Raw genomic sequence first — 27,495 nt, 5'->3', positions numbered from 1 at the left:
CATCTGATCTCCCAACTGTCTGTGTAACTCCAGCTCCAGGGATCCTGACACCCTCACACAGACATACATGCAGACAAAACACAAATTCACATAAAATAAAAATAAACAGATCACACACACACACACACACACACACACACACACACACACACACAGAGACACCAGCAATGGTCAAAGAGATACTTTGTTGGTGGTGCTCTCTTATCTCAGTTGGGTCACAGCAGATGGCAGTCCTTTGTTCATCCTACTTTTAATGCCTGGCTTGATGGCCAAAGCTGTCTTATGCCTAGGACTCAAAAATCAAGTCAAGAGTTGGAGAGATGGCTCAGAGGTTAAGAGCACTCACAGGCTATTCTTCCGGAGGTCCTGGGTTCAATTCCCAGCAACCACCTTATAACCATCTATAATGAGATCTGGTGCCTTCTTCTGGCAGGCAGGCACACGTGCAGACAGAACATTGTATACACAATAAATCAATAAATAAATCTAAAAAATAAAATAAAATAAAGCTGGGCATGGTGGTGCACACCTTTAATCCCAGCACTCTGGGAGGCAGAGGCAGGCGGATCTCTGTGAGTTCGAGGCCAACATTGTCTACAAAGCCAGTCTAGGATAGCCAAGGCTACACAGAGAGACCCTGTCTCAAAAAAACAACAACAACAAAAATCAAATCAAATCAAGGCAGGGCAGGAGGAGGAAGACAGACAGAGACCTGAAACTGCTATGCCAGCCACAGACCTGCCCTCCCACGCACAGCACAGGCGGGTCATAGACACCCATTTGTCATCAAGACATGAAGTGTCTACACAGAGAAACCTTGTCTCGAAAAACCAAAAAAAAAAAAAAAAGACATGAAGCGCGGGAGAGGATGTCACAACGGCGTCCTCCAGTTGCTTCTAGCCTTGTGGTAAGACTGAGGTGGGAGCCACTACAATGTGTGAGTCTGTGGTGGGCAGATGAAAGAGAAGTCTCAGCTCAAGGCCAAGTCTGGGTCCGTGTCTACACAGCAGTAGGGGTCTGTGACAATGACTAGAGAACATGGGGATGTCCCTTCTCCATTTTCTCCTCTTCTTCTTCCCCTTTGTAAATGTTTGTTATTATTTTTCAAAGATTGATTTACTTGTTATTTATACAGTGTTCTGCCTGCACATACCCCTGCAGGCCAGAGGAGGGCACCAGATCTCATTATCGATGGTTGTGAGCCACCATGTGGTTGCTGGGACTTGAACTCAGGACCTTTGGAAGAACAGCCAGTGCTCTTAACCTCTGAGCCATCTCTCCTTGTTATTATTTTTTTGAGACAGGGTTTTATGTGGCCCCTCAGACCTTGAATTCACTATGTATCTGAGAATGACCTTGAGTTCCCTATGCTCCTTCTTCTGGTTTCCAAGTGTGGGGCCACAGGCAGCAGCCGCCACACACACTTAGATGCTGTGCTGGGATCAAATCCAGGGCTCCATGCACACTGAGCAAATACCTTATCGATTAAGCCATAGCCCTGGTCCTATTTCTAAGTTGACCTCAGGAATGGGCTATGTCATTACCCAAGAAGCCCCTTGGCTTCTAGTTGGGGCATGAGTTAGGACTTCAACAAGGAATTCTGGGGGACACAACTTGATCACACAGCAAGTGCTTTATTGCTGAGGATACCTCTGGGGCTAGAGGGGGCATGAGACAGTGTGAGGAGCACAGGAAGTCCTGAGTCAGAATGTGCTGTTGGCATGAGCCAGCCACGTCAAGGACTGTTGGGGGTGGGGGCGGGGGCGGGGGTGGGGCAGGGGCGGGGCGGGGAGTTACAGGAGGAACAGCAAAACAGCTTTAGAACTCATGGAATGCAGCCCACCAGTTAGCAAAACCAAGATGGGTGTGCCTCAGAAGGCAGAGCCCCAAGGACTACCTGTCCTGAGGACACACACACACACACACACACACACACACACACACACACACACACACAAATATGTAAACATTTTGAGAGAGGCAGGCATGATGACACATACCTGTAATCTAACAACTTGGGAAGCAGAAGCAGGATTGGGTTCAGTTTTTCTTTAGGTACATACTCAGTTCACAGTCAATATGGGAGCATGAGACCCTGACACTAGTAAAATAATGAGAATAGGAATAATAAATGTAGGTCGGGGGGGTGGTGGCGCATGCCTTAATCCCAGCACTCGGGAGACAGAGGCAGGCAGATCGCTGTGAGTTTGAGGCCAGCCTGGTCTACAAAGTGAGTCTAGGATAGCCAAGGCTACACAGAGAAACCCTGTCTTGGAAAAAAAAAAAAGAACAATAAATGCTGAAACAAATGTCTTCCCTCTGACATCAAAGCTGTGCTGGCATTGCAGCCTTGCTTTATTGCAGCATCCTTGCTCAGCCTCAGGGATTTGACCTGATGAGAGGCAACAAGGCGATGAAAAAAGAGCGGACATACACAACCTGAGCTGGATGTCTGTGCTCTCAGATGGGGAAGCCTCGGCACCGTGGCAGCTCAGCATGCTCGTTGTATAGATTTGAACACAGAGGCAGGGGGATTGCATACAGCTGAACAGGGAGACAGAGCCATTACACTCAGGTGAACAAGGAAGTGGGCGGGATTTATGGCACACAGCTGACCGAGAAGACAGGTTTGGGGATGGAGCTATGGTTCTGCTCTTCCAGAGGTCCTGAGTTCAATTCCCAGCAACCACTTGGCGGCTCACAACCATCTATAATGTGACCTGATGCCTTCTTCTGGCCTGCAGGTGTAGCTCTCTATACATAATAAATAAATCTAAAAAACAAACAAGTTTAGCTCACCTCTGTAAAGGCAGTCAGGCGGTAAACTTTCAAGGAAGAGAGAGATTTTTCCACACAAACGATCAATATCCCCGCTCAAACCAGAAGGGAAGGTGTTGTCGTTTTCTTCTGGGTCTGAAGCCAGGGTTCTTTGTTGAAGGCAGCTTGGACACCGCAGGATAAAGTGAGACAGAATGTAAGACCCGCTGCTGCCTGATCACCCAGCGGGCTCTCTCCAAGGGTAACTTTCCAGGCCAATACTAATTGTTTTTGCTGTTGTTTGGTTGGTTTTTGGTTTTTCAAGACAGGGTTTTTCTGTGGAGCCTTGGGTGTACTGGACACGCTTTGTAGACCAGGCTGTCCTCGAACTCACATCAATCTGCCTGCCTCTGCTTCCCAAGTGCTGGGATTAAAGGTATGGGGATTTTTTAAACTTTTTTTTTTTTTTACATATACATTTATATTATTACACATATATACAATTTAGCAAAAAGAACCATAATAGGTGGGATTTTGTTGTTGTCTTTGCTTTTTTTTTTTTGGTTTTTCGAGACAGGGTTTCTCTGTGTAGCCTTGGCTGTCCTAGACTCACTTGTAGACCAGGCTGGCCTCGAACTCACAGCGATCCACCTGCCTCTGCCTCCCAAGTGCTGGGATTAAAGGTGTGCAGCACCACGCCCGGCTTTGCTTTGTTTTTTGTTTTTTGGTTTTGGTTTTGGTTTTGGTTTTTTGTTTGTTTGTTTGTTTTTTGTTTTTCAAGACAAAGCTTCTCTGTATAGCCGTGGCTATCCTGGAACTCATTCTGTAGACTAGGCTGTCCTCGAACTCAGAGATCCACCTGCCTCTGCTGTCCCAGTACTGGGATTAGAGGTGTGTGCCACCACCACCTGTTTTTGGTTTTGGTTTTCTTTCTGTTTTTTAAGTCAACCTGACACAGTTTTTTTTTTTTCGAGACAGGGTCTCTGTGTAGCCTTGGCTGTCCTAGACTCACTTTGTAGACCAGGCTGGCCTTGAACTCACAGTGATCCGCCTGCCTCTGCCTCCCAAGTGCTGGGATTAAAGGCGTGAGCCACCACGCCCAGCAACCTGACACAGTTTGGGAAGAGGAACTTACAACAGAGGAAAGGCCTCTCCACGACTGGCTTGTAGGCAAGTCTGTGGGGAATTGTCTTGATTTGTGATAGAGGTGGGAGGACCCAGGTCTTGGGGGCAGTGCCACCCTGCTCTGGTGGTCCTAGAAAGAATAGGAAAACAGCTGAGTCCTTTAATCCCAGCACTTGGGAGGGAAAGGCAGGCGGATCTCTGTGAGTTTGAGGCCAGCCTGGCCTACAGAGGGAGTTCCAGGACAGCAACTTTTTTCCTCCTCTACTTTTTTTTTCACATTTATTTATTATTTATACAGTATTCTGCATGCATGTGCACCTGTCCACCACAAGAAAGCGCTAGATCTCATTACAAATGGTCATGAGCCACCACGTGGTTGCTGGGAATTGAACTCAGGACCTCTGGAAGAGCAGGTGGTGCTCTTAACCTCTGAGCCATCTCTCCAGCCCGTTCCTCTTCCTCCTCCTCCTCCTCTTCCTCCTCCTCCTCCTCCATGGCTTCCGCATCAGTTCCTGCCTTAACGTTCCTGTCGTTCCTTGGATGATGGACTCTAAGCTGTAAGATGGAATAAACCCTTTCCCTCCCTAGTTGCTCTATGATCATGGTGTTTTTTTTCAAGCAAGAGAAACCTAAGACATGTAGTTTCCAGGCATCAGCTCCGGTTGCCAGGCTCGGGGCAAGTCACGTTGCCTGTTAAAGCAATCTCGCTGGCCTCCTCTCTCTTATTAGTTTGGGTCTCTGCATCAAGCTAAGGCCTTGGAGGAAACAGATGCCAATCCTGAGGTGTTTCTAAGAAGGTGTTATCAAAAGAGGCCCAGGTTGGGGAAGTGGACACAGGGCCGTGAAGCCTCCTGAGGCTCGGAGCAGTGGGGAGACTATAACATCCCAGGCTTGAAGGGGAGAAGGGAGGAAGAAGTGTGTGGAACTAAGAGATAATGATCTAGAAAGAAGATTGCAGATGGAGCCAGGGCCTTTGGAGAGAAGCTGGGAGAGCCACGGGTTTGAGGAGAGTGAGGGCATGCAAACACACTCGCGCGCATGCGGGCTCGCGCACACACCCTATCTTCTTTCTCACCGCACCACCCAGGTGGCCAGGAGCACCCTGGCCCCTATCACGAGCCTGGCAAGCATCTGTGGCGTGTGCCCTCGCTGAAAGAGCACGAGGACTGGACCTCCCCCTCCGCTTCCACCCTACCCCTGCCAGGCCTCCGGAAAGCGATGCACCAGCTGTGGAAAAAGGCCGGCGCCCATTGCCCAACAATGCCTTCCAGTTCCTGACGAGGCAAGGCCTTCCTTGGGACAAGGGCCACCTGTGCAAGTTCCAGTTCTAGGAGCCACAGATGGGCATTTGCTTAGCCGCAGGCATCCTTAACTCCCCCCCCCCCCCCCCGCCTCCCCAACACCCCTACCAGTCCCAGGCTGCCTGCCAATCCAGGAGGGGTGGGACTGGTAGCTGGGGAACTGAGAGCAACAAAGCACCAGTAGGTCCCTGGCATAAACCTCCCAATGTGTGACTCAATGTGAACACAGCAGGTCCCTGGCATAAACTTCCCAATGTGTGACTCAGTGTGAGCACAGCACAGTAAAGGTTCTGAGAACTCCTGCAGGAAAAGACATCTGAATTGTGTCCTATTCCTCAATCCCATTGGAGATGATGATGATGATGATGATGATGATGATGACTACTATTACTATTACTATTATGTATACAGTGCTCTACCTGCATACCTGTAGGCCAAAAGAGGCCACTAGATAACATTATAGATGGTTTTGGGTTTTTGTTTTGTTTTGTTTTGCTTTGGAGACAGGGTTTCTCTGTGTAGCCTTGGCTGTCCTGGACTCGCTTTGTAGACCGGGCTGGCCTCGTAGACAATCTGCCTGCCTCTGCCTCCCAAGTACTGCGTGAGATTAAAGGCATGCACCAACACCCCCAGACCCCATATCCTGGTTCTTAGTACCCCCTCCTCTATCTAGTCTGCCAATCCCTCTCAAAAGATCGCTGACATTTTATTTCCACCTGAGGCCATTCTCCTTGGGTAGCTCCCGCTTGGAGCTCACCTCAGGACTTCAGTTGCTGCTAGGCCAGGACCTCAAAGGTTGAGCACACAGCTAACAATGTCCTTCCCCAGGCTTTGAGAAGGATACCCACTTGGCCCAAGTGGTGATGAACAGCTGACTTCAGAGAGGCCATCTCTGGTCACCCACTGGCCCAGGAGCCACTTGCCTGGAGCAGCATAGCTCAAGGTCCTGTGGAGGGCCAGGGAGCCGTCTGTGTGAGGTTGGGGGAGGGGTTCCGAGCTTCCTGTGTCCTTTGAGCCAGCTTTTGTCAGGCTAGGACATTGATTGAGTTCTAGCAGTTTTCTGGGCTGCACTCCCATCTGTCAGATACCTAGGGTTGGATACAGATCTGTTTCTAGCCCTCTGCCATAGGACCTGCCCCTCTATCCTGGCCTCTCTTCTGGGCCCTCCTCCTACTCCTCTCTTTCTCCAGGGCAGGGTCTGGAGAACAGCTCTGAGCATCCAAGCTGAGCAAATATGTCCACCCCACAGGAAGCAGGGAGGGCACAGCTATTTTTATCCCAGTTTGAAGGATTTTCACAGCTGTTTCTGTTGTGTGCACAAGCTGATCAGCGGCCCGGGCTCCTGGAGAGGCAGGCATCACTGTTGGCACAATAGACGGGAGGCACCCAGATTTTAAACAAATCCTTCCTGGCCATACAGAAGCCCTTCTGTCATCCTGGGTCCACTTAGAGCAGCTAAGTGTTGCCTTCCCTTGGTTTCTATTTGTAGGAGTCAGAGGAAGGCTTATGCGGGCTCACAAAAAAGTCAGCAGTGCTTAGCTAAGGGGGGAGGAGCATGAGGGGGGTCGTGTGCCCTTGCCTTATTCACACATGCATTGGAATAATACATTATACACTAAACTGGGCAGTGGTGGTGGTGGTGGCGGCACATGCCTTTAGTCTCAGCATTCAAGAGGCAGAGGCAGAGAGATCTCTGTGAGATTGAAGCCAGCATGGTCTACAGAGTGAGTTCTAGGACAGCCAAGGCTAATCTTGTCTTGAAAACCAAAACCAAAACCAAAACAAAAACAAAAACAAAAATAAAAACCAAACAAAAATGTTGACCCTGTGCTGTCCTGTAGCTGCTTCATACGCACAAGGCCCTGGATTCCATCTCCACAGTAGAGGTGGGGAAGAAGGTCAGCCTGTGAGTTAGTTAGTCACATGGAGAAGGCACAGGGTGAGGCATGCCCTCGGGAGCCAGGCAGTCCTAGTGGCCTGACCGCTATGCCACCCCTCACAAGGCAGAGAAAGGAGGTCTAAACCAGCCAGAGTCACAAGCCGTGGGTTCAGCGAGAGGCTCTGCCTCCATAGACAAAGCGCAGGGCGCTGGGGGGGGGGGGGTTGGGGGGTGGGTGGGGAGGAAGGTGCCCTGCTTTTTGTTGCCACAGCACAGGTGGAGGCCGGAATTTGGTTCTTTCCTTCTACCAAGTGGGCCCTGGGGAATCCAACTCGGGTTGTCGGGCTTGAAGGACACCTTTGTTGTTTTGTTTTTTTGAGACAAGGTTTCACTGTGTAGGCTTGGCTGTCCTAGACTTGCTTTGTAGACCAGGCTGGCCTCGAACTCACAGGGATCCTCCCGCCTCTGCCTCCCAAGTGCTGGCATTAAAGACGTGTGCCATTACCGCCTGGCTCAACAACAGTCTTTTATAGAGGTGGGTATCTATAACGATCCCGTTAGAAGCCAGAGTTCTGAGACTCAGGAGTTAAAGCACTCAAGGTGACAAAACCAGGATCTGAACCTGGGCCTGACCAGCTCCAGTGCTCTGGCCTTCTCTGGGAAAGGCTGGCCTCTCTGATAGAAGCCATTTGCCTGTCCCTCTCTTATCAGCTGGCCGCTTAACGCCACCTGTGCAATCACAGGTTGGGGTCCTTCCCTCCTCTCCTGCTCCTTAATCTACACTGGTTGGCATGTGGCCTTGGCCCTGAAAAAGCTGGTGTTCCGCCATGTGTTGTGGGAGGGGAGGGGGCTGGTCCTGTTCTCCCCCCACCCCCTCCCCTGCCGTCCCCCTCCCTGCCGTCCCCCTCCTGCACTATATTAGAGCCCCAGTTCCCATCTCTCCTTCTTATCACGCCGAACCTCACCATGCTCCGGTTCCTGAGCTCCCTCCTGCTCGTGGCCCTCGGTAAGCCCCCAGCTTGTGCCCTATGTCTCCTCTGGGAGCCCTTGAAAAATGACCCGCACTCCTTGACCTCTGGGTGACACCCCCGTACCTGCTTCCACAGGAGAGGGTCTCAGCTTCGATTGGGGCATGGCTGTAAGGGGATTCAGCTTGGTTCTGGGCCAGGAGCTGAGGCAGGTGGATGACAAGTTGTAGGGATGAGCCAGGTCAGAAAGAAGCCTGGGAGCCCAAAGGGTAAAGAGATTCCTTTAGGGAACTATGGACAGCCTCCTGGTTTAGGGTCTGGGCTCCGTGGTTCGATAGCTTGAACTACACAGACCACGGAGCCTCTCCTGTAAGACCATATGGTGGCAGATGGCATTTGCTGAGTGTATACTATATGTCAGGCAGCTTCTTTTTTTCTTATATGACCTCAGGTAACTCAGCACAGTGTAGAGTCAGTGGGGGAAACTGAGCTTTAGAGTAAAATGCCTCATCCTGAGGAAGAGGCCAAGTTGCTGCTGCTGCTTCTTCTTCTTCTTCTTCTTCTTCTTCTTCTTCTTCTTCTTCTTCTTCTTCTTGCTTGTTTTTCGAGACAGGGTTTCTCTGTGTAGCCTTGGCTGTCCTGGACTCACTTTGTAGACCAGGCTGGCCTCGAACTCACAGCTGTGTGCCACTACCACCCAGCCTCTGATATCGTTTAAATGCATAAATGCTACGAAAGTATTGATAGAGGAAAGGGGCCGAGGTCACAAAATCTGTTCCTTTTTTTTTTTTTTTTTAATTTTTTTTTCATATAGTGGAGAGCACTGACTTATTTTATTTATTTATTTATTTATTTATTTATTTATTTTGATTTTTCGAGACAGGGTCTCTCTGTGTAGCCTTGACTGTCCTGGACTCGCTTTGTGGACCAGGCTGGCCTCGAACTCACAGCGATCTGCCTGCCTCTGCCTCCCAAGTGCTTGGATTAAAGGTGTGCGCCACCATGCCCAGCCTGTTCCTTTTCTTTTCCTCCTCCTCCTCCTCCTCTTGCTCTCCCTGATCCCCCTCCTCCTTTTTCTTTTTTAGACAGGGCCTCTCTCTCTACGTAGCCCTGGCTGGCCTGGAATTCACAATTGGGCTTGCCTCTGCCTCCAACTGCTGGCATGCCCCATCATGTTGAACCCCTCACCCCTTTCCTTTTGAGGACACTCTAGCTGACTGGCTTCTCTATCGTCCCTCTAGCCTCAGGCTGTGGCCAGCCTTCCTTCAACCCCTCCAGCCGTGTAGTCAACGGTGAGGATGCCGTTCCCTACAGCTGGCCCTGGCAGGTAAGAGCAGCTGCCCTCAGTTCCACTGGGGGCTCTGGACCCCAGGGTCTGATGACAGGGCAGCCCGCCTTCACCCCATCATTTCCTCTCCACTTCCCACTTTGACTTCAAAAGAGCCGGAACCATGGGACAGAGGCGTTTCTTGGGGATTGTAACGGCTCCGTCTGTGATCTTGGCTGGGACAGCTGCTATTTGAAAGTGGAATCTGGGGAAAGGGTGATGTTTAAGGGGTTGGCTCAGTAACAGTGGAATTTCGGGGGCTGTGTTTAGAGGGGAGATTTTGTGCCTAAGCCAAGTTCTATGTAGGGGCCAAAGGCCTGAGAGCTGTAAAAGGGGTTAGGAATTTCATAGAGGTCTGTGAAGAGAGCTCAGAGGGCTACATCCCCTGTCTAACAAGAGTCTCAAGCCACTTGTGGCTACTTAAGGTTAACATAAAGTAAGGCAGGCACAGTGGTTATGCCCCTGTAATTCTGGCACTCAGTGCTGGCAGAAGGATCAGGAGTTCAAGGCTAGCCCCGGCTACACGGCAAGTGTGAGGCCAGCCTGGGTTACATGAGACCTTGTCTCAAAAAACCAGGGCCTGGGGAGAGTTCAGTGGTGAGGCATGTTTCCTGATCTTTCCGAGGACCTGAGTTCAGTTCCTAGTCAGGCAGTTTATAAGTGCCCATAACAGCATCTCTAGAGGACCCAGGGCCTCAAACTCACAAGGATCCACCTGCCTCTGCCTCCTGAGTGCTGGGATTAAAGGTGTGCACCACTACTGCCCGGCCCGGCTGTATTCTTTTTTTCTTTTTTCCTTTTTTTCTTTTTTGAGACTATGTCACATAACCTTAGCTAGGTTCCAACCACTGGTCCTTTTGCTTACGTCCCTGCTGCTGGAACCACAGGTACAGACCACCGTACCCAGCTGTAGAAGGGACTTTTGCAAGTCAGGATGTATAAGGAAGAGGAGGCAGACGACTCAGTGTGAGGCATGGTTTCAACAGACCCAAGAAGCTGTGAAAGAGCTAAGGGTCAAGAGAATGGAAGACCTGAGCCCTCAGGAAACTCAAGGTTGTGTAGATGCCCCAGAAGGCAGAGAGTACCGAGAATCCCAGAGACAGCGTGTGATGAGGAGGCTTTGCCAAAGCAAAATGTGATTCTAATGGAAAAGTGACAGAGTCCTGTGAGGAGTCACATAGGTGGTGAACAGCATTATTTCAGAGGGTGCCATTTTCCCCTTGTGTGACTAGCACCTTCTAGAGTTTGTACAGCACACTGGGGGCCACTCAAGCTTTTTTTTTTTTTCTCGGCTACCAGGTCTCCCTTCAGTATGAAAAGGAGGGGAGCTTCCACCACACCTGTGGCGGCACCCTCATTGCCCCTGACTGGGTTCTGACTGCAGGCCACTGCATCTCGTGAGTTCTACCCCGTGTGCTTGTCCCTGCCCCAACCACTGCCCCTCCATGTGTCCCGGGCAGCTGAGACAATAGGAGAGGAGTGAGGCTCAAACTGACCTCCTCTGCTCTGCAGGAAATCCCGCACCTACCAGGTGGTACTGGGTGAGTATGAGCGCGGTGTGGAGGAAGGCCCAGAGCAGGTGATCCCCATCAACACTGAAGACCTCTTTGTGCACCCCAAGTGGAACTCCCTATGTGTGAGCTGTGGGTAAGTGAAGTCCCAGGTGTGGAGGTGGGGGCTCTATCCTGTAAGACACCGAGCAACCTGAGAGCTCATCCCCCACCCCTGAGACAATGGCCTGAGCCCAGGTGGCACACACTGTGGGTAGCTGCAATGACAATACCAGAAGACTGGTGGGTTAAGACTCTAGCCCAACGCCGGGCGGTGGTGGCGCACGCCTTTAATCCCAGCACTCGGGGAGGCAGAGGCAGGTGGATCGCTGTGAGTTTGAGGCCAGCCTGGCCTACAAAGTTAGTCCAGGGCTGCCAAGGCTACACAGAGAGACCCTGTCTCAGAAAACAAGACAAAACAACAACAACAAAGAAAACCTAATGAAAATTTTAGCTGGGCGTGGTGGCGCGCGCCTTTAATCCCAGCACTCGGGAAGGCAGAGGCAGGTGGATCGCTGTGAGTTCAAGGCCAGCCTGGTCTACAAAGTGAGTCCAGGACAGCCAAGGCTACACAGAGAAACCCTGTCTCAAAAAATCATTAAAAAAAAAAAGACTCGGGGCTGCAGAGATGGCTCAGTGGTTAAGAGCACTTGCTGCTCTTCCAGAGGTCCTAAGTTCAATTCCCAGCAACCACATGGTGGCTCACAACCATCTATAATGAGATCTAGTGCCCTCTTCTGGCCTGCAGGCAGAATACTGTATATATAAATTAATCAATTATTAATTAATAGATAATTTTTTTCTTAAAAAAGAAGAAGAAGAATGGATTTGGAAACCTCTAATCTTAGCACTAGGAAAGCAAGCAGTTGGATCTTTGTGAGTTATGGTATGGGCCATACCAGTCAACATAGGCTATCCAGGGCTACAAAGTGAGATTCTGTCTCAAAAACAAAGCAAAACAAATGACTTAGTTCAGTGACACAGCTGTCTTAGCATGTATAAGGCCCAAGTGGAAGGCCCAGCACCACAACATCAATCAATCAATCAATCAATCAATCAATGGATTTGGAGTTGAAGGAGCAGTTGATGCCCAGAGCTGAAAATCCCTAGAGCAAAGGAAGTGGACTGGGTTTCATACGACTCCCCCTTTCTCCCAGCAATGACATCGCCCTGGTCAAGCTGTCAAGAAGTGCCCAGCTGGGAGACAAGGTCCAGCTTGCCTGCCTCCCTCCTGCTGGCGAAATCCTGCCCAATGGAGCACCCTGCTACATCAGTGGCTGGGGCCGTCTCTCTAGTAAGTGCTGACCACAGAGACAGCGTCTGGGGCAAGTGGGAAGGAAGGTCACAGCAGAAACCATCTTTGTACTGCCCCTGAATCCCCCTCCAGCTTCTACCTTCCCCTCCCCCCTTTACCCTCCCAAACACAAATTTTAGGGTATCCACTGTGTGCCCGCCCAGTGCCACAGAACACAGAGCAAGCAAGAGCTCATGGTTCCCACTAGGCTAATGGAGCCTTGAAGGCTCCCACCCTCCACCTCCCAGGTGTCCCACGCAATGTTCTCTGTCTCCCCAGCCAATGGGCCTCTCCCAGACAAGCTTCAGCAGGCCCTGCTGCCTGTGGTGGACCATGCACACTGCTCCAAATGGGACTGGTGGGGCCTCTCTGTGAAGAAGACCATGGTGTGCGCCGGTGGCGATATCCAGTCTGGCTGCAATGTGAGTCAGCTCACATTTGGCGGGGGGTAGGGATGGGGTGAGGCGGGGTGGGTTGGGGGTGTGGGGGGGGTCATGCGCATAGGGCCTTGAGGTGGACAGACCTAGTTGGTTTGCCTCATGCAGTCTCCAGGCCATGTCGAGTGAAGAGAAACACAGCTTAGTTCAGAGGTGGCATCAGGAGCTGGATCCTAGCCTACCTCCCACCTGGCTTGACAGTCCCAGTCCCCCATCCCCGCCCCCCCCCGACCCTCTATGCTCCTTTTTTGTCACTGTTGTTTCAGACAGGGTCTCATAATGTAGCCTTGACTAGCCTGAGATCACCATGTAGACCAGGCTGGCCCTGAACCCGGAGCAGTTGCCTGCCTCTGCCTCCCAAGTGCTGGATTAAAGGTGTGAATCACCACACTCGGCCATTCGCTGTTTTGAGACTCCGGTATATTAAAGGCTGGGCCTCAAACTCACTATATAGCCAAAAATGACCTTGAACCTCTGGCCCTCCGGTCTCTACCTCTGAATGTCGGTCTTACAGGCATCACCACCACATCCAGTTGATATAGCGGTAGGAGCAGAACCCACCCTGTTGTGGGTTTGTGCATGCTAAGCAAACACTCTACCAGCTGAGCTGCATCGCCAGCCCACACCAGTCGTGGCTGCGAAGTGATAATTAAACATTCAGAATGTTCTTATTGTATATAAGCACATGCTTATCATCCCAGCACTCTGGAGGCTGAGACAGGAGGATTGCAAGTTCAAGATCAGCCTGGGTGATGCAGTGTCTCAAACAGTTAAAACCAAACAAAACCTCAGAACATTTAATGTGGTACAGAGGCGCCATCTCTGGAGAACCGAATCTGCTGGGTGCTGTGTCTTATATTGTCTCATTAACCCTTACCTGGCTGGTTCTCAACCTTCCTAATACTGCGACCCTTTAATATAGCTCCTCATGTTGTGGTGACTCCAGACTATAAAATCATTCCATTGCTACTTCATAACTGTAATTTTGCTGCTGAACTGCAATGTAAATATCTGTTATACAACCCTCAAAGGGGTCGTGTGACCCCCACCCCCAGGTTGAGAACCATTGCCTTACCATCCTGTAAGCTAGTTTTCCTTTGCATACTGCTCTCCAGAGAGGTGAAGTAATGCATTTCTTGATGTCACTGAAGTTCAAAGCCCACTCCTTATCCATCAGACACTGCTCAGCCCCCACCTTTCTCTCCACTGCAGGGTGACTCCGGAGGACCCCTCAACTGCCCCACTGAGAATGGCACCTGGCAGGTCCACGGTGTGACCAGCTTCGTTTCCGCCCTGGGCTGTAACACCCTGAAGAAGCCCACAGTGTTCACCCGTGTCTCGGCCTTCAATGCCTGGATCGAGGAGGTGAGGCAACAAAGGAGACAGAAGCCTGGAGGGGACTTTCAGGCGGGGAATCTGTAAGCCCCAGGAGGACCTGTGGCTGATGGGGACCAGGGAGGGACCCTTGGAGACATTTTAGAGAGCTTGGGGATGCTTTGTGTGGCTGTACTTCCAGAATCCAACAGGTATTGAGAAGTGTGTTCTGGCCCAGGTCCTTCCTAGTCAAGGAGGACAGAGGATTATTTCAGACAATGAACCACCTGGTGGTGGCAGATGAGAAAAAGGACAATAGAGGGGAAAGATAGTGAGAGTCATGCTGTAGGGACTTGGATGGGGTCAGGGAGGTGCAGAGCAGACCTCATGTGGACACAGGTGGTCCAAGACAGTGGCTGTGCTTCCTGATAGGAGTACTAGCTGTGATTTGTAGTCACAGTGCTAAGAACCTTAGCTCAGCTGGGTGGTGGTGGAGCACGCCTTTAATCTCAGCACTCGGGAGGCAGAGGCAGATAGGTCTCTGAGTTCGAGGCCAGCCTGGTCTACAAAGTGAGTTCAGGACAGCCAGGGCTACACAGAGAAACCCTATGGAAGAAGAAGGAGAAGAAGAAGAAGAAGAAGAAGAAGAAGAAAAAGAAGAGGAGGCCGGGTGTGGTGGTGCACGCCTTTAATCCCAGCACTCGGGAGGCAGAGGCAGGCGGATCGCTGTGAGTTCGAGGCCAGTCTGGTCTACAAAGTGAGTCCAGGATGGCCAAGGCTACACAGAGAAACCCTGTCTCGAAAAACCAAAAAAAAAAAAAAAGAAAGAAAAAGAAAAAGAAAAAAAAAACCAAGAAGAAGAAGAAAAGTCACTCTTCCAGGGACACACAGTAACCAGTGACAGGGCTAGGCCATTCCCACTTGAGCCCAGTTCCCTCTAGGCCCAAAGCTTTCACTCTTGACTAAATTGTTCTTCTCTCGTCCAACCTTCTGCTTTTTTAGACCATAGCCAACAACTAGAAGCAATGCTCGGCCGGCAGTGTCAACCCCAGGTCTCCAAAGAATAAAGAGCTTTCTGAAAGCCCCACGTTTACGCTGTCTGCCTTCATTCATGTAACTCTTGCCCTCTGACCAGTTTGTGAGATCTTAGGACTGAAATGCAGAGACGAGGCCAGAGCCAGCCCCTTAGATGAGGGTGAGAAAAAAGAATGAACCTCAGAGAGGAGGGAGCTACTATGGGGTGACCAGCCACGCAAGGACATAGGGCTTTGGAAACAGAAAGTAAGCCGGGCGTGGTGGCGCACGCCCTTAATCCCAGCACTTGGGAGGCAGAGGCAGGTGGATTGCTGTGAGTTCGAGGCCAGCCTGGTCTACAAAGTGAGTCCAGGACAGCCAAGGCTACACAGAGAAACCCTGTCTCGAAAACAAAAACAAAAACAGAAAGTGAGAAACTTTCAGGAAACCCAGATAATTTGCCACTTTAGTGGCCACGCAATAGGGCTAAGAATATAGTCACTGGCAGTGGATAGTCACATAGGAACTGGTGGCTTCTCAATGAAGGCATAAAAATATAAAAATTGCCTGGGTGGGGTCCAGAGACATGGCTCAGTGGTTAAGAGTACTGACTGCTCTTCCAAAGGTACTGGGTTCGACACTCTCGCACATAAGATTAAAAAAAAAATGGCCAGGTGGTGATGGCACATTTTTTAATCCCGACATTTCAGCACTTGGGAGGCAGAGGCAGGTGGATCTCTGTATGTTTGCCTGGTCTACTGAATGAGTTCCAGCACAGCCAGGGCTACACAGAGAAACCTGTCTCAAAAGACCAACGTGTGTATGTGTGTGTGTGTGTGTGTGTGTGTGTGTGTGTGTGTGTGTGTAAAATCTAGTCCTGTTGACAATCATGGGAGAAGAGGAAAGACCGAGTGTCTTCTCTCTGTTGAAGGGCCAGAGTAGGTTGGCTGTGGTCATTCATTCTTTCAACAAACAAACATTGATTTCTTGCTCCAGAGGACACCTCAGAGTGACCCTGAGAAGAGATTTGCCTTGCGTCAGGTTCACAGCTGGGCACACACAAAGGTGAGACAGCACACTTCAGGAGAGTGCAGGCTACCATCAGAGGAGAACAGCCCACTCACAGGGGTCACATGTCAGCTATCCTGCATATCGGATATTTATATTACTATTCATAACAGTAGCAAAATCACAGTTGTGAGGTAGCAACGAAAGTAATGTCATGGTTGGGGTCACCACACCATGAGGAACTGTATTAAAGGGTCGCAGCATTAGGAAGGTTGAGAACCACTACTCTACAGTTACATTTTTCTATTTTGAAAAGGCTAAAAAACACAATCTGAAGAATACCATACAAGCTTGGTAGGTATTTTCTCACTTCAGAATTGGTGGGGGAGGGGCTATTATTGCTTCATTTTGTGTGTGTGGTGCTGGGGATGGAGTCTAGTCTCTTGTGCATGCTAGGCAAGCACTCTACCACTGAGTTCATCCTTAGTCCTGCTTTATACTAAGCTACAGGTCTGAGGAGATGGCTCAGTGGTTAAGAGCACTGGCTGCGCCAGGTGTGGTGGCGCACACCTTTAATGTCATCACTGGGAAGGCAGAGGCAGTTGGATCACTGTGAATTTGAGGCCAGCCTAGTCTACAAAGCAAGTCCAGGATAGGACAGCCAACGCTACACAGAAAAAACCCTGTCTAAAAAAACGTAAACAAAACAAGACAAAGCAAAAAGAGCCCTGGCTGCTCTTCCAGTGGGCCCAGGTTTGATCCCCAATCTCCACCTAGCAGCTCACAACCACCCATTACTCGGGTCCCAGGGGATCTGACATCCTCTTCTGGTCTCCATAGGTACCAGGCATGCATGTGTGCACGGACACACATGCAGGCAAAAGCAGCACCCATACACACAGAAGATTAAAAAACAAACAAACAAACAAAAAATGGTAGCTACAGGTCTGGAGAGATGGCCCTGAGGGTAAACACTTGTGTGAGCCTGAATTCAGATCCCAAGAACCCAGTCACAGCAGGACATGATAGTGCACATGTTTGTGACCCCAGCATGCCTACCTGATGATGAGAGGCCAAGACAGCGGAATCACAAAGATCTCTTAGGACAACTAGCCTGGCAGATGCAGCAACGTACAAGAGAGATTCTGCCTCAAAACAAGGCGGAAGCCAGGCATGCTGGCACCCATCAGGAATCCCAGTACTCATGGCTTAGTTACTTTTCTATTGCTGTGATAAAACACTACAATCAAGGCAACTTAAAAAAAAGAAGGTTTGGGCCAGACATGGTGGCACACGCCTGTAATCCGAGCACTCGGGAGGCAGAGGCAGGTGGATTGATGTGAGTTTGAGGCCAGCCTGGTCTACAAAGTGAGTCCAGGACAGCCAAGGCTACATAGAGAGACCCTGTCTCAAAAAAAAAAAAAAAAAAAAAAAGGAAGGTTTGGGCTGGAGAGATGTCTGTTTTTCCAAAAGACCGGGGTTCAAGTCCCCACACCCACAGGGCAGCTCACGATTATCTGTACTTCCAGTTGCAGGGACTCTGACACCCTCACACCAATGCACATGAAATAAAATTAAATGAAAACTCAGTTATGTAAACATTTTTTTTTAAAAGAGGAGGGTTCTATTTGAGTTTCCAGTTTCAACAGGATAGTGGTCCATCACCATCACGTCAGGGAGGCATGTCAGCAGCCAGAGTGGCTGGAAGAACAAGCTGAGAGCTCACATCTTGAGCTCTAGGCAGGAAGCAGAGAGCAAACTGAGAGCAGAGTGAGGCCTTAAGCTCTCAAAGGCTGCCCTGAGTGACATACTTCCTCCAGCGAAAGACACACACACACACACACACACACACACACACACACACACACATCTCTGAAGTCTCCCCAAACAGCACCACCAACTGGGGGTCACATGTTCAAATGCATCAGACTATTGGGAATGTTTCTCATTCAAATCACTACACAGCCAGGCGGTGGTGGCGCACACCTTTAGTCCTAGCACTGGGGAGGCAGAGGCAGGTGGATTCCTGTGAGTTCGAGGCCAGCCTGGTCTACAAAGCGAGTCCAGGACAGCCAAGGCTACACAGAGAAACCCTGTCTCAGAAAAAAAAAAAAAGAAGCAAGCAAACAAACAAACAAAAGGTAGCAAGTGAAGACTGACATCTGAGGTTGTCCACTGACCTCTCTGTATATGTGTACCATGGCATGCACATGCCTGCGCTCATACAGAACACACACGCATGCATGCATGAACCCTGCTCAGGGAGAGAGAGAGAGAGATACACAAGGTAATTAAGGCAGAAAACTTACAATATTCTTCCTTATTCTTTCCAGAGGCCATCATTAGAGTGGGGTTGTCAATAGTGACCCATTGCTCCTTTTTGGTTTTTGTTTTGTTTTGTTTTTTGGGGGACAGGGTCTCAGGCCAGGCGGTAGTGGTATGGCCAGGCGGTGGTGGCGCACACCTTTAATCCTAACACTCAGGATGCAGAGGCAGGTGGATCACTGTGAGTTAGAGGCCAGCCTAGTCTACAAAGCAAGTCCAGGACAGCCAAGGCTCCACAGAGAAACCCTGTCTCAAAACCCCCACGCCCGCAAAAAAAGATAGAAACAGCCTAGTTTTGAGTTTTGTCAGAGGTGATGGTATGTCAAATGCTGGACCATTCTGAGTGCCTCTAAGCACTGTTCCTGGAAGGGAGTATATACATATACATATACATATACATATACATATACATATACATATACATATACATATACATAGGGGGTTGTTTCTTTGTGTAGCCCTGGCTGTCCTGGACTTGCTTTGTAGACCAGCCTGGCCTCGAACTCACAGCAATCCACCTGCCTCTGCCTCCCGAGTGCTGAGATTAAAGGCATGCATCACCATGCCCAGCACAGTACATGTATTTTTTTGTAAATAGCCCATTCAACTTGTTTACTTGTTGTCACATGTGGCATGTCACTCACTGCCTTGTGGCCTCCCTGTGGCTGCTGGTCTATGATGAACGCCTTACAACAAAGACATTTTTCCTCCCCTCACCCGCCCCCCTGCCCAGTCACTGTTGGGTGTTTAGAGCAGGGCCAATTTTCTGGGGCCACAAACAGTGCTTCCATGGATGTCCTTGGACTTATCTCCAGGTGCACATGTGTGCAAACTCCCTAGGCTGGATTCCCAGAACTGGAACTCCCTAGTGGGACAGCCCTTGTCAGCTCTGCCAATGACCTAATTCTTCTCCAAGATGACCTGTGTCGACAATATTTCTCAACATTCCTCCTTTTTCCTCTCCCTATCCGCTGCCCCTAGGCCTTGCAAATGGCCTCACATTATTCTTCTAAAGTCATTTCAAGCCTCCCCCATAAAGCTCTTTTTTTTTTTTTGGTTTTTTGAGACAGGGTTTGTCTGTGTAGCCTTGGCTGTCCTAGACTCGCTTCGTAGACCAGGCTGGCCTCGAACTCACAGCGATCCACCTGCCTCTGCCTCCTGAGTGCTGGGATTAAAGGTGAGCGCCACCACACCCAGCTCTCTTCCAGCTCTTTAAGGAAAAAAAAAAATCCAAGATCTAATCTGGCAAAGGCCTGAGTCAGAAGGTGGCAGAGTCGGGTGCAAGGCCAAGCTGAGGACACGCTGGGCGGGGAGGCTGGAGGAAGTTCTGAACCAACCCAAGGGGCCATTAATCAGTTTACTAAGTTAGACCACAGCATCCATAGGTGTTGCCAAAGCTGGCCCTCTCCTGCCCAGAGGATCAGGGGAGCGCCCTTGGATAACACCCTCAAACAACCTCAGAATAAAGGCCAGCAACAGACACCCCTTGGTGCCTCAGGAGGCTGAGCAGTGGCCCCCAGGGACCTCCACCCAGCTTCAGAGGAGGCTGCAAACTGCTAAGCCCCACTTCTCACCACACACTGGCACCAATGGTTGATTTGATCACCATCCTGTCTTCTTGGTCTTCAGTCTTCCAGTCTCAACAATTGAAATCTTTTAGGGTCTGTAGCATCCATAGCCTGCTTTTGTTTTGTTTTCTTGCTTTTTGATTTTCAAGACAAGGTTTCACTGTGTAGCCTTGGCTGTCCTAGACTACCTTTGTAGACCAGACTGGCCTCAAACTCACACCAGTCCTCCTGCCTCTGCCTCCTGAGTGCTGGGACTAAAGGTGTGCGCCACCATGCCCAGCTCAAAACCTATTTTTATAAGTCAAGAATAGAATGTTAACCTTTTCTATTATTATTATTATTTTTGGCTTCTATTTTCTAAATCATCAAAAGCTGGGCGTGGTGATGCATGCCTTTTAAGTCCAGCACTTGGGAGGCAGAGGCAGGAAATTTTTTGTGAGTTCGAGGCTAGCCTGGTCTACAGAGTGAATACCAGGACAGTCAAGGCTACACAGAGAACCTCAAAAAAAAAAAAAAACCCAAACCAAAAAGCTGACAATTTTCTGTTTGAAAAAAATGTAACATCATCAGGGCTACAGAGATGACTCACACTGGCTGCTCTTCCAAAGGTCTTGAGTTCAATTCCCAGCAACTACATGGTGGCTCACAACTATCTATGAGATCTGGTGCCCTCTTCTGGCGTGCAAGCATTCATACAAATAGAACACTGTATACATAATAAATAAATCTTAAGAAAGAGAGAAAGAAAGAAAGAAAGAAAGAAAGAAAGAAAGAAAGAAAGAAAGGTAACATTAGCCACACACCTTTAATCCCAGCACTTGGTGGGCAGAGGCAGGAGGATCTCTGTGAGTTGGAGGCCAGCCTGGTCTACAAAATGAGTTCAGGACAGTCAGGACTATTACACAGAGAAACTCTGTCTTGAAGAAACAAACAAAAACCCTGCAGCATTAAGGGCTAAAGAGATAGCTCAGAGGGTAAGATCACTGGTGGCTCTTCCAAAGGTCCTAAGTTCAATTCCCAGCAACCACATGGTGGCTCACAACCATCTATAATGAGATCTAGTGCCTTTTTCTGGTGTGCAGGTGTACATGCAGACACAACACTGTATACATAATAAACAAATCTTTTTAAAAACTTCTTTTCCTCTTAGCGAGGGTCAGTGTTTGCTAATCCACAGCCCAGGGTCATGAACTTCACATTCATTTAAAAATCATCCACATCAGGCTGGAGAGATGGTTCAGTGGGTAAGAGCACTGCCTGTTCTCCCAGAGGTCATGAGTTCAATTCCCAGCAACCACATGGTGGCTCTTAACCATCTATAATGAGATCTGGTGCCCTCTTCTGGCGTACAGGTGAACATGCAGGCAGAACACTATCTAAGTGATAAATAATCTTAATTAAAAAAGAAAGAAAAAGAAAAGCAGAGAAACTTTATTTAATGTGGCCACACCAGGAAAGTGACCAGTGGCCATTTCCCCACCAAGTCCATCTCTGGGTCCTGACAGGAGTTTAGAGATACGAATAACTAAGTGTTTCTTGTCAAGGTGGCCACGCCCAGCCTTGTCTCAGCACGGTCTTTCTGCAGAGCCGTCTGACAAGCTGCCAGAGCCCTGTGAAATCTCCCTGTGGCTGGCAGCAAGCTGCAGCCTTTTCCTTCTTCAAGCACGAGGCTCCTGGGGAAACTGTAATTCCTTGGAGATCATTGCTTCATACTCTGTTAGCCAGAGGGAGGGGCACAGATGTCTCTCTTCAGAAAGTCTTCACCCCTGCCAGGAAGGTTACACAACAGGCATTCACTGTGGTGTGGGGCCTCAAGGGGCCAGGTCACTGGAGTTTGCTTCAGAGGCTTTCACATGCAGATGCTTGAGAGAAGGTGGGATTCCCATCAACTGTGAATCTGTCAAGTCTTCCTTTGGGGCATAGCTTGCTGGAAGAGGGCTTGTCGAGTCAGCAAGGCTCCAGGTTCAACTCCCGGCACTACCGAAGAAAGGCAAGAAAGAGAAAACCCTTTTTAATATCAAAGACACAGGCAGTGCTGAGAAACTTTGTTTTCCAAACGTGTCAAAAACTTTGCTGTTTGAAGTCACAGCCTTGAGATCGGAACAGCCTCTTCTTGTCAGTGTGGTGGAGCCAGATCCCCACAGAGAAGCTGCCTAGATTCCCAACCCAGGCGCGAAGTTTCAGAAAGGCTTTTTTGAACACAACAGTCTATATTTATCTTAACTGTGTGTCCAAGGAAACAGATTCGTGAGTCTAAATTTTAGCTCCAGTCAGATGCTAACCCCTTTCATACAGCTAGGTTTGCTGAGGCTCAACCAAGATTGTTCCCTTTCAACTTCTCAATTCCACTAAACCCCAAACCCCAGGGGAACCCCACCTTTTCCTTTGGCAAGACTTGCCACAGTTTGTTTTGTGCTGTTTCCTTTGCGGCGCTAAGTGAGTGACCTTAACTGCAGCCGTGCTATCCCAGGAAGGTAGGCCTGAGCTGTGTAAGAAAGTTAATGGGGGTGGGGGAGGGGGAGAAGAAAGCTGGACCGAGGGGCTGGAAAGATGGCTCAGAGGTTATGAGCATTAGTTGCGCGAGCAGGGTGTGGGGGCACACGCCTGTAATCCCATCAGTCAGGAGGCAGAGGCAGGAGGATCCAAGGTCAGCCTGGTCTACAAAGAGAGTCCAAGACAGCCAAAGGCTACAGAGAGGAACCCTGCCTTGGGAAAAAGAAAAGAGCCAGGAGGTAGTGGCACACGCTTTTAATCCCAGCACTCAGGAGGCAGAGGCAGGCAGATCTCTGTGAGTTCGAGGCCAGCCTGGTTTGCAAAGTGAGTCTTGGAACGCCAAGGCTACACATATAAACCTTGGCTTGAAAAAAAAAAAAAAAAGAAAAGAAAGAAAGAAGGAAAGAAAAGGAAAAAAAAAGAAATAAATAAAAGCGCTGGAGAGATGGTTCAGAGAGGTTAAGAAACACTGACTGCTCTTCCAAAGGTCATGAGGTCAATTTCCATGTGCCTCACAACCATCCATCTATAATGATGGTGCCCTCTTCTGGTGTGCATGTGTTACATGCAGGCAGCACACTGTATACATAATAAATAAATCTATCTTTTGTTTTGTTTTTGTTTTTGTTTTTTTTGAGACAAGGTTTCTCTGTGTAGCAGACCTGGCTGTCCTGGACTCATTTTGTAAATTAGGCTTGCCTCAAACTCACAGAGATCCACCAGCCTCTGCCTCCCCAGAGCTGGGATTAAAGGGGTAAATCTTTTTTTTTTTTTTAAGATGTATTTACTTACTAAGTACACAGTACTTAGTATTTGTACACCAGAAGAGGGCACCAGATCTCATTATAGATGATTGTGAGGCACCATGTAGTTGATGGGCATTGAACTCAGGACCTTTGGAACAGCAAGCCAGTGCTTTTAATCTCTGAGCCATCTCTCCAGCCCCCAGATAAAGAAATCTTTTTTTTTTTTAAAAGACAGAATTTCTCTATGTAGCCTTGGCTGTCCTGGACTTTCTTTGTGGACCAGGCTGGCCTTGAACTCACAGCGATCGACCTGCCTCGGATTAAAGGCATGTACCACCACAGCCCGGCTAGATGAATAAATCTTTAAAAAAAAAAAAAAAAGGAACGTTACTTGCTCTGGCCTAGATGCTCAGCACACACATGGCGTGTCATAGCTGCCTATAAGTCCAGTTCCGTGGGATCCACTGCCAGTGGATGTCATGTGATACACCATGATAGCACTGCTACAGTACGCCAGGTGTGGGTGGCCCACTCCTTTAATCCCAGCACTTGGGAGGCAGCGACACCTGGATCTCTGTGAGTTCAAGGCCAGCCTGATCTACAGAATAAGCTCAGGACAGCCAGAGCTATTACACAGAGAAAGCCTGTCTTGAAAAACCTAAAAGAAAAAGAAAAGATCTCAGGCTAGGCAAGGTGGCACACACCTTTGTTTCTTTTTGTTGTTGTTGTTTTATTTTTTTTTTTGAGACAGGGTTTCTCTGATGCCTGTGATCCCAACACTCAGCGAGGCAGAGGCAGGCACATCTCTGTGAGTACCAGGCTAGCCTGGTCTACAAAGTGAGTACAGGACAGTCAAGGCCTCATAGAGAAACCCTGTCTGGAAAAACAAATAAACAAGCAAAAAAAAAAAAAATGCCTCAAAAGGGAGGTGGGCCCATGCCTTTAATCTGAGCAGTGGGGGAGGCAAGGCACTAGGGAGGCAGGCAGAGGCAGGCTGATCTACAGAGCGAGTTCCAGGACAGCCAGGGCTACACAGAGAAACCCTGTAGCTGGTCTTTGCTAATTTGTGGGTTCTTCTTTCATCCACCATTTTTCCACCCCTACCCCCTTCCTTTTCATCTAACGCTAGACAGGAGAGAAACAAGGCACCAGCGTGGTGCACAGGCATACAAGCAAAATAATCATACATATGAAATCTATAAATTTGTAGATTTACAAATTATAAGTAAATAAAACCAAAAGATCCGAGCAACCAAGAGAGCAAACCAGTGCTGGAAAAGAATATTCGTGAGCAGCACAAGGAAACACCCAAAGAGGAAGTAACTTGGAAAAACAATTTTTTTTTTCCGTAAAGAGTCTATGCCAGGACCCAAACCAGGCTAGTAAACATTCCGGGGCACGAAGTTCTTTTAACTTTTATTCTAAGTGTTAGCAGACCTGCCTCCAGGCTGCCTAGCAACCAATGATGTCATCACCTGGCTGCCTCTAGGTGTGCCAGGTGCCCAGGATTTAAAGATTTTTTATTATTTATACAGTATTCTGCCTGCATGTGTGCCTGCACGACAGATCTCATTATAGGTGGTTGAGAGCCCCTATGTGGTTGCTGGGAATTGAACTCAGAACCTTTAGAAGAGCAGCACTCTTAACCTCTGAGCCATTTCTCCAGCCCGTGCCCGGGATTTAAATGGGAAAACTCACCTTGTCCTCTCTTTCTCTTGTTCTCTTTCCTCTCTCACTCTCTTACCTCTCTTGCCCTTTCTCTTAAGGAGCTCTCCCCCTCCCTTCCTCCCTCCCTCCCCCTCCCCCTCCTGCCTCTCTCTGTCTCTGTCTCTGTTTCAGTCCCCTCTGGTCCACTCAGAACCTAACTCTTCTCTCCTATTCATATCTGTTGCGTCCATCTCACTTTTAATCATTACACTAAGGCAGGGGGTGGTGACTGTATCTCAAGCCCATTGGTACGAACACAATCTCATTTGATTGGCTAATTTATAATCAATGTGAAAGAAAAGGCAGAGTGATAGGTTGCTCTGGGTTGTCACATTCTAGGACTGCATCAGAGCTTTTGCACAAACAAAAGTTTGTTTTGTTTTGTTTTTTAAGGATTTTATTTATTTATTATCATGAATACAGTGCTGTCTGCATGTTCACCTGCAGGCCAGAAGGGGGTATCAGATCACATTACAGATGGTTGTGAGGCATCATATGGTTACTGGGAATTGAACTCAGGACCTCTGGAGTAGCAGTCAGTGCACTTAACCTCTGAGCCATCTCTCCAGCCCCTACAAAAGTTTTACTAGGGGTGGGAAAGGAAAAGGTTTTAATTCCTTTGGATGAAAGTTTTACAAGGTGTATGAGATTTGCAGAGTACTGTCCCTTGGTGGGCCAGCCATCTTTGATTAAAACAAACAAACAAACAAAAAACCACTTTCACACCAGTATGCAGCTTTTCCTCCTTGGTTTCTGCTCCAAGCTACTGCCCTGGCTTCCTTGGATGGTGCACCGTAAAGCGTAAGCTGAGACAAGCTCTTTTCTCTCCAAGTTGCTTCGGCTCAGTATTTATAGCAACAGAAAGCTAAGGGACACAAGGTTTGCTCAGTAGACCTCGCCAAGGCTCATTTGGAGTGACCCCACCCAAGGCAGTACATTCCTTTCTCTTTCTTGAGTGGCGCAGAGGCTCCAGGGTGTGGCTTCGGAGTTTCTGAATTCCTGATTACCTCTTCCCATTACTCCGCCTGGGTAAACTAGCGAAGGAAGACGAAGACCTAATCCTAGGCGAGTGAAGACACTTGGGCTTGAACAGAGCAAGGGAACATTAAGAAGTGAGACAAGTTAAAACCATAGGCTAGCAGCTGGGCGTGGTGGTGCACGCCTTTAATCTCAGAACTCGGAAGGCAGAGGCAGCTAGATCTCTGAGTTCGAGGACAGTCTGGTCTACAAAGAGAGTCCAGGACAGCCCGGGCTACACAGAGAAACCCTACCTCGAAAAACCGGGAAAAAGAAAGAAAAGAAAACCATAGACTAGCGCAGTACAGCTAACGGCTAGAGAGCCGCTGCAGTTAATCTAGTCTCGCAGTCAACTTCCGCTTCCGGCACCAAAGCCGGAAGTCCAGCCATGGCGCGCTAAGGTCTCCTGCGGAGGTAGATGCTCCGTTCCTTCTTCCTTGCTCCTGGGCTGGACGATTGGAGAGTCCTTGTCTTGGATTTGCGGCTCTCCGCCTAGCGCCGCCTTGACCTCCCCGGGGCCGAAAGTCCACTTCCGCTCAGCTTTGGCTGCTCCCTGCCTCACGCCGGTCGTCTTTTGCGAAATTGAACCCTCATACTATCTCCTGTCTTTGAACCTTTGAGCAGGTTTCTCTTTGTGAGCCAATTGCGTGTCCTTAACTGTGGATGACAAGTGTCTGAGGGAATTCGGGGTACGGCCGAGAGCTGGGCGTGGTGGCGCAGCACTCGAGGGACTGAGGCAGGACTGCCGCAAATTAGAAGCCTGCCTGAGTTACATAGCGAGTTCTAAGCCGGCCAACGCTATTTAGAAGGAGCCTGTCTTCAAATCAAAACAGACACAAAAGTAAAATATAAATCTAGGTTAGCTAGAGGATTGGAAAAGTCAGCGACTGTGAATGTGGACAGTGGGGCTTAAATTAAGAGCTGAGCCTTAGGCTGAGGAGAGTGTCAAGGATCATTGATGAAATCTGCCAAGGGCAATGGAACAGGGAAATTTTTATTTATTTATTTATTTATTTTTGGTTTTTCCAGACAGGGTTTCTTTGTGTAGCCTTGGCCGTCCTGGACTCACTTTGTAGACCAGGCTGGCCTCGAACTCACAGCGATCCGCCTGCCTCTGCCTCCCGAGTGCAGGGATTAAAGGCGTGCGCCAAAAGCTGGTTGTGGAGGTTTGACCTTGGAAGAGAGGAACTTGGTATTGGGCAGGTGGTTTCCAGAAACGGTAGCATTTGTGAGATGCGTCAGTTGTGAAACTGGTCTGAAACTTAAGGCTTGTTTCTAGATGTCAGTGTTGTGACGATCCTGGGTACTTAGAATTAGTGAAAGGGTATTTTCCTAAATGGGTTTGGGATCTTCACTCAGAAAGGTTTTGGCAGGAGGGGAAAACCTGAGGAGTATCTCTCTCTTGAGTTCTTGTGAAAATAACACATTTTAAATACCATAAAGATGTACAGTGAGCCGGGTGGTAGTGGCGCAGGCCTTTAATCCCAGCACTCGGGAGGCAGGTGGGTCACTGTGAATTCGAGGCCAGCCTGGTTGGTCTACAAAGAGTCCAGGACAGCCAAGGCTACACAGAGAAACCTTGTCTCGAAAAACCAAAAAAAGAAGAAGAAGAAAAAAGGATGCACAGTGAAATTATTTTCCTCTTTAATCCTGTCTTCAGAAGGA

The 27,495-nt window shown here is 49.0% G+C and overlaps 1 protein-coding gene across 1 annotated transcript; it reads left to right on the top strand.

Moving 5' to 3' along the window:
- Nucleotides 1–8,028: 8,028 nt before the first annotated feature.
- On the top strand, nucleotides 8,029–15,004 carry CELA3B (chymotrypsin like elastase 3B; the record flags this gene model as incomplete). The annotated part of the gene is made up of 8 exons (XM_084784763.1): nucleotides 8,029–8,068; nucleotides 9,272–9,357; nucleotides 10,657–10,754; nucleotides 10,870–11,004; nucleotides 12,065–12,201; nucleotides 12,481–12,623; nucleotides 13,851–14,003; nucleotides 14,955–15,004. 8 exons carry the CDS (start codon nucleotides 8,029–8,031, stop codon nucleotides 14,970–14,972), a joined length of 810 nt encoding a protein of 269 aa, XP_084640889.1. The 3' UTR covers nucleotides 14,973–15,004.
- Nucleotides 15,005–27,495: the final 12,491 nt, after the last annotated feature.

This window comes from Acomys minous (genome assembly GCF_964271855.1).
Source record: "Acomys minous genome assembly, chromosome: 6".
NCBI classification, from domain to species: domain Eukaryota; kingdom Metazoa; phylum Chordata; class Mammalia; order Rodentia; family Muridae; genus Acomys; species Acomys minous.
Note: the sequence above shows the minus strand (reverse complement) of the source record. Positions and strands in the feature narration are given on the sequence as shown.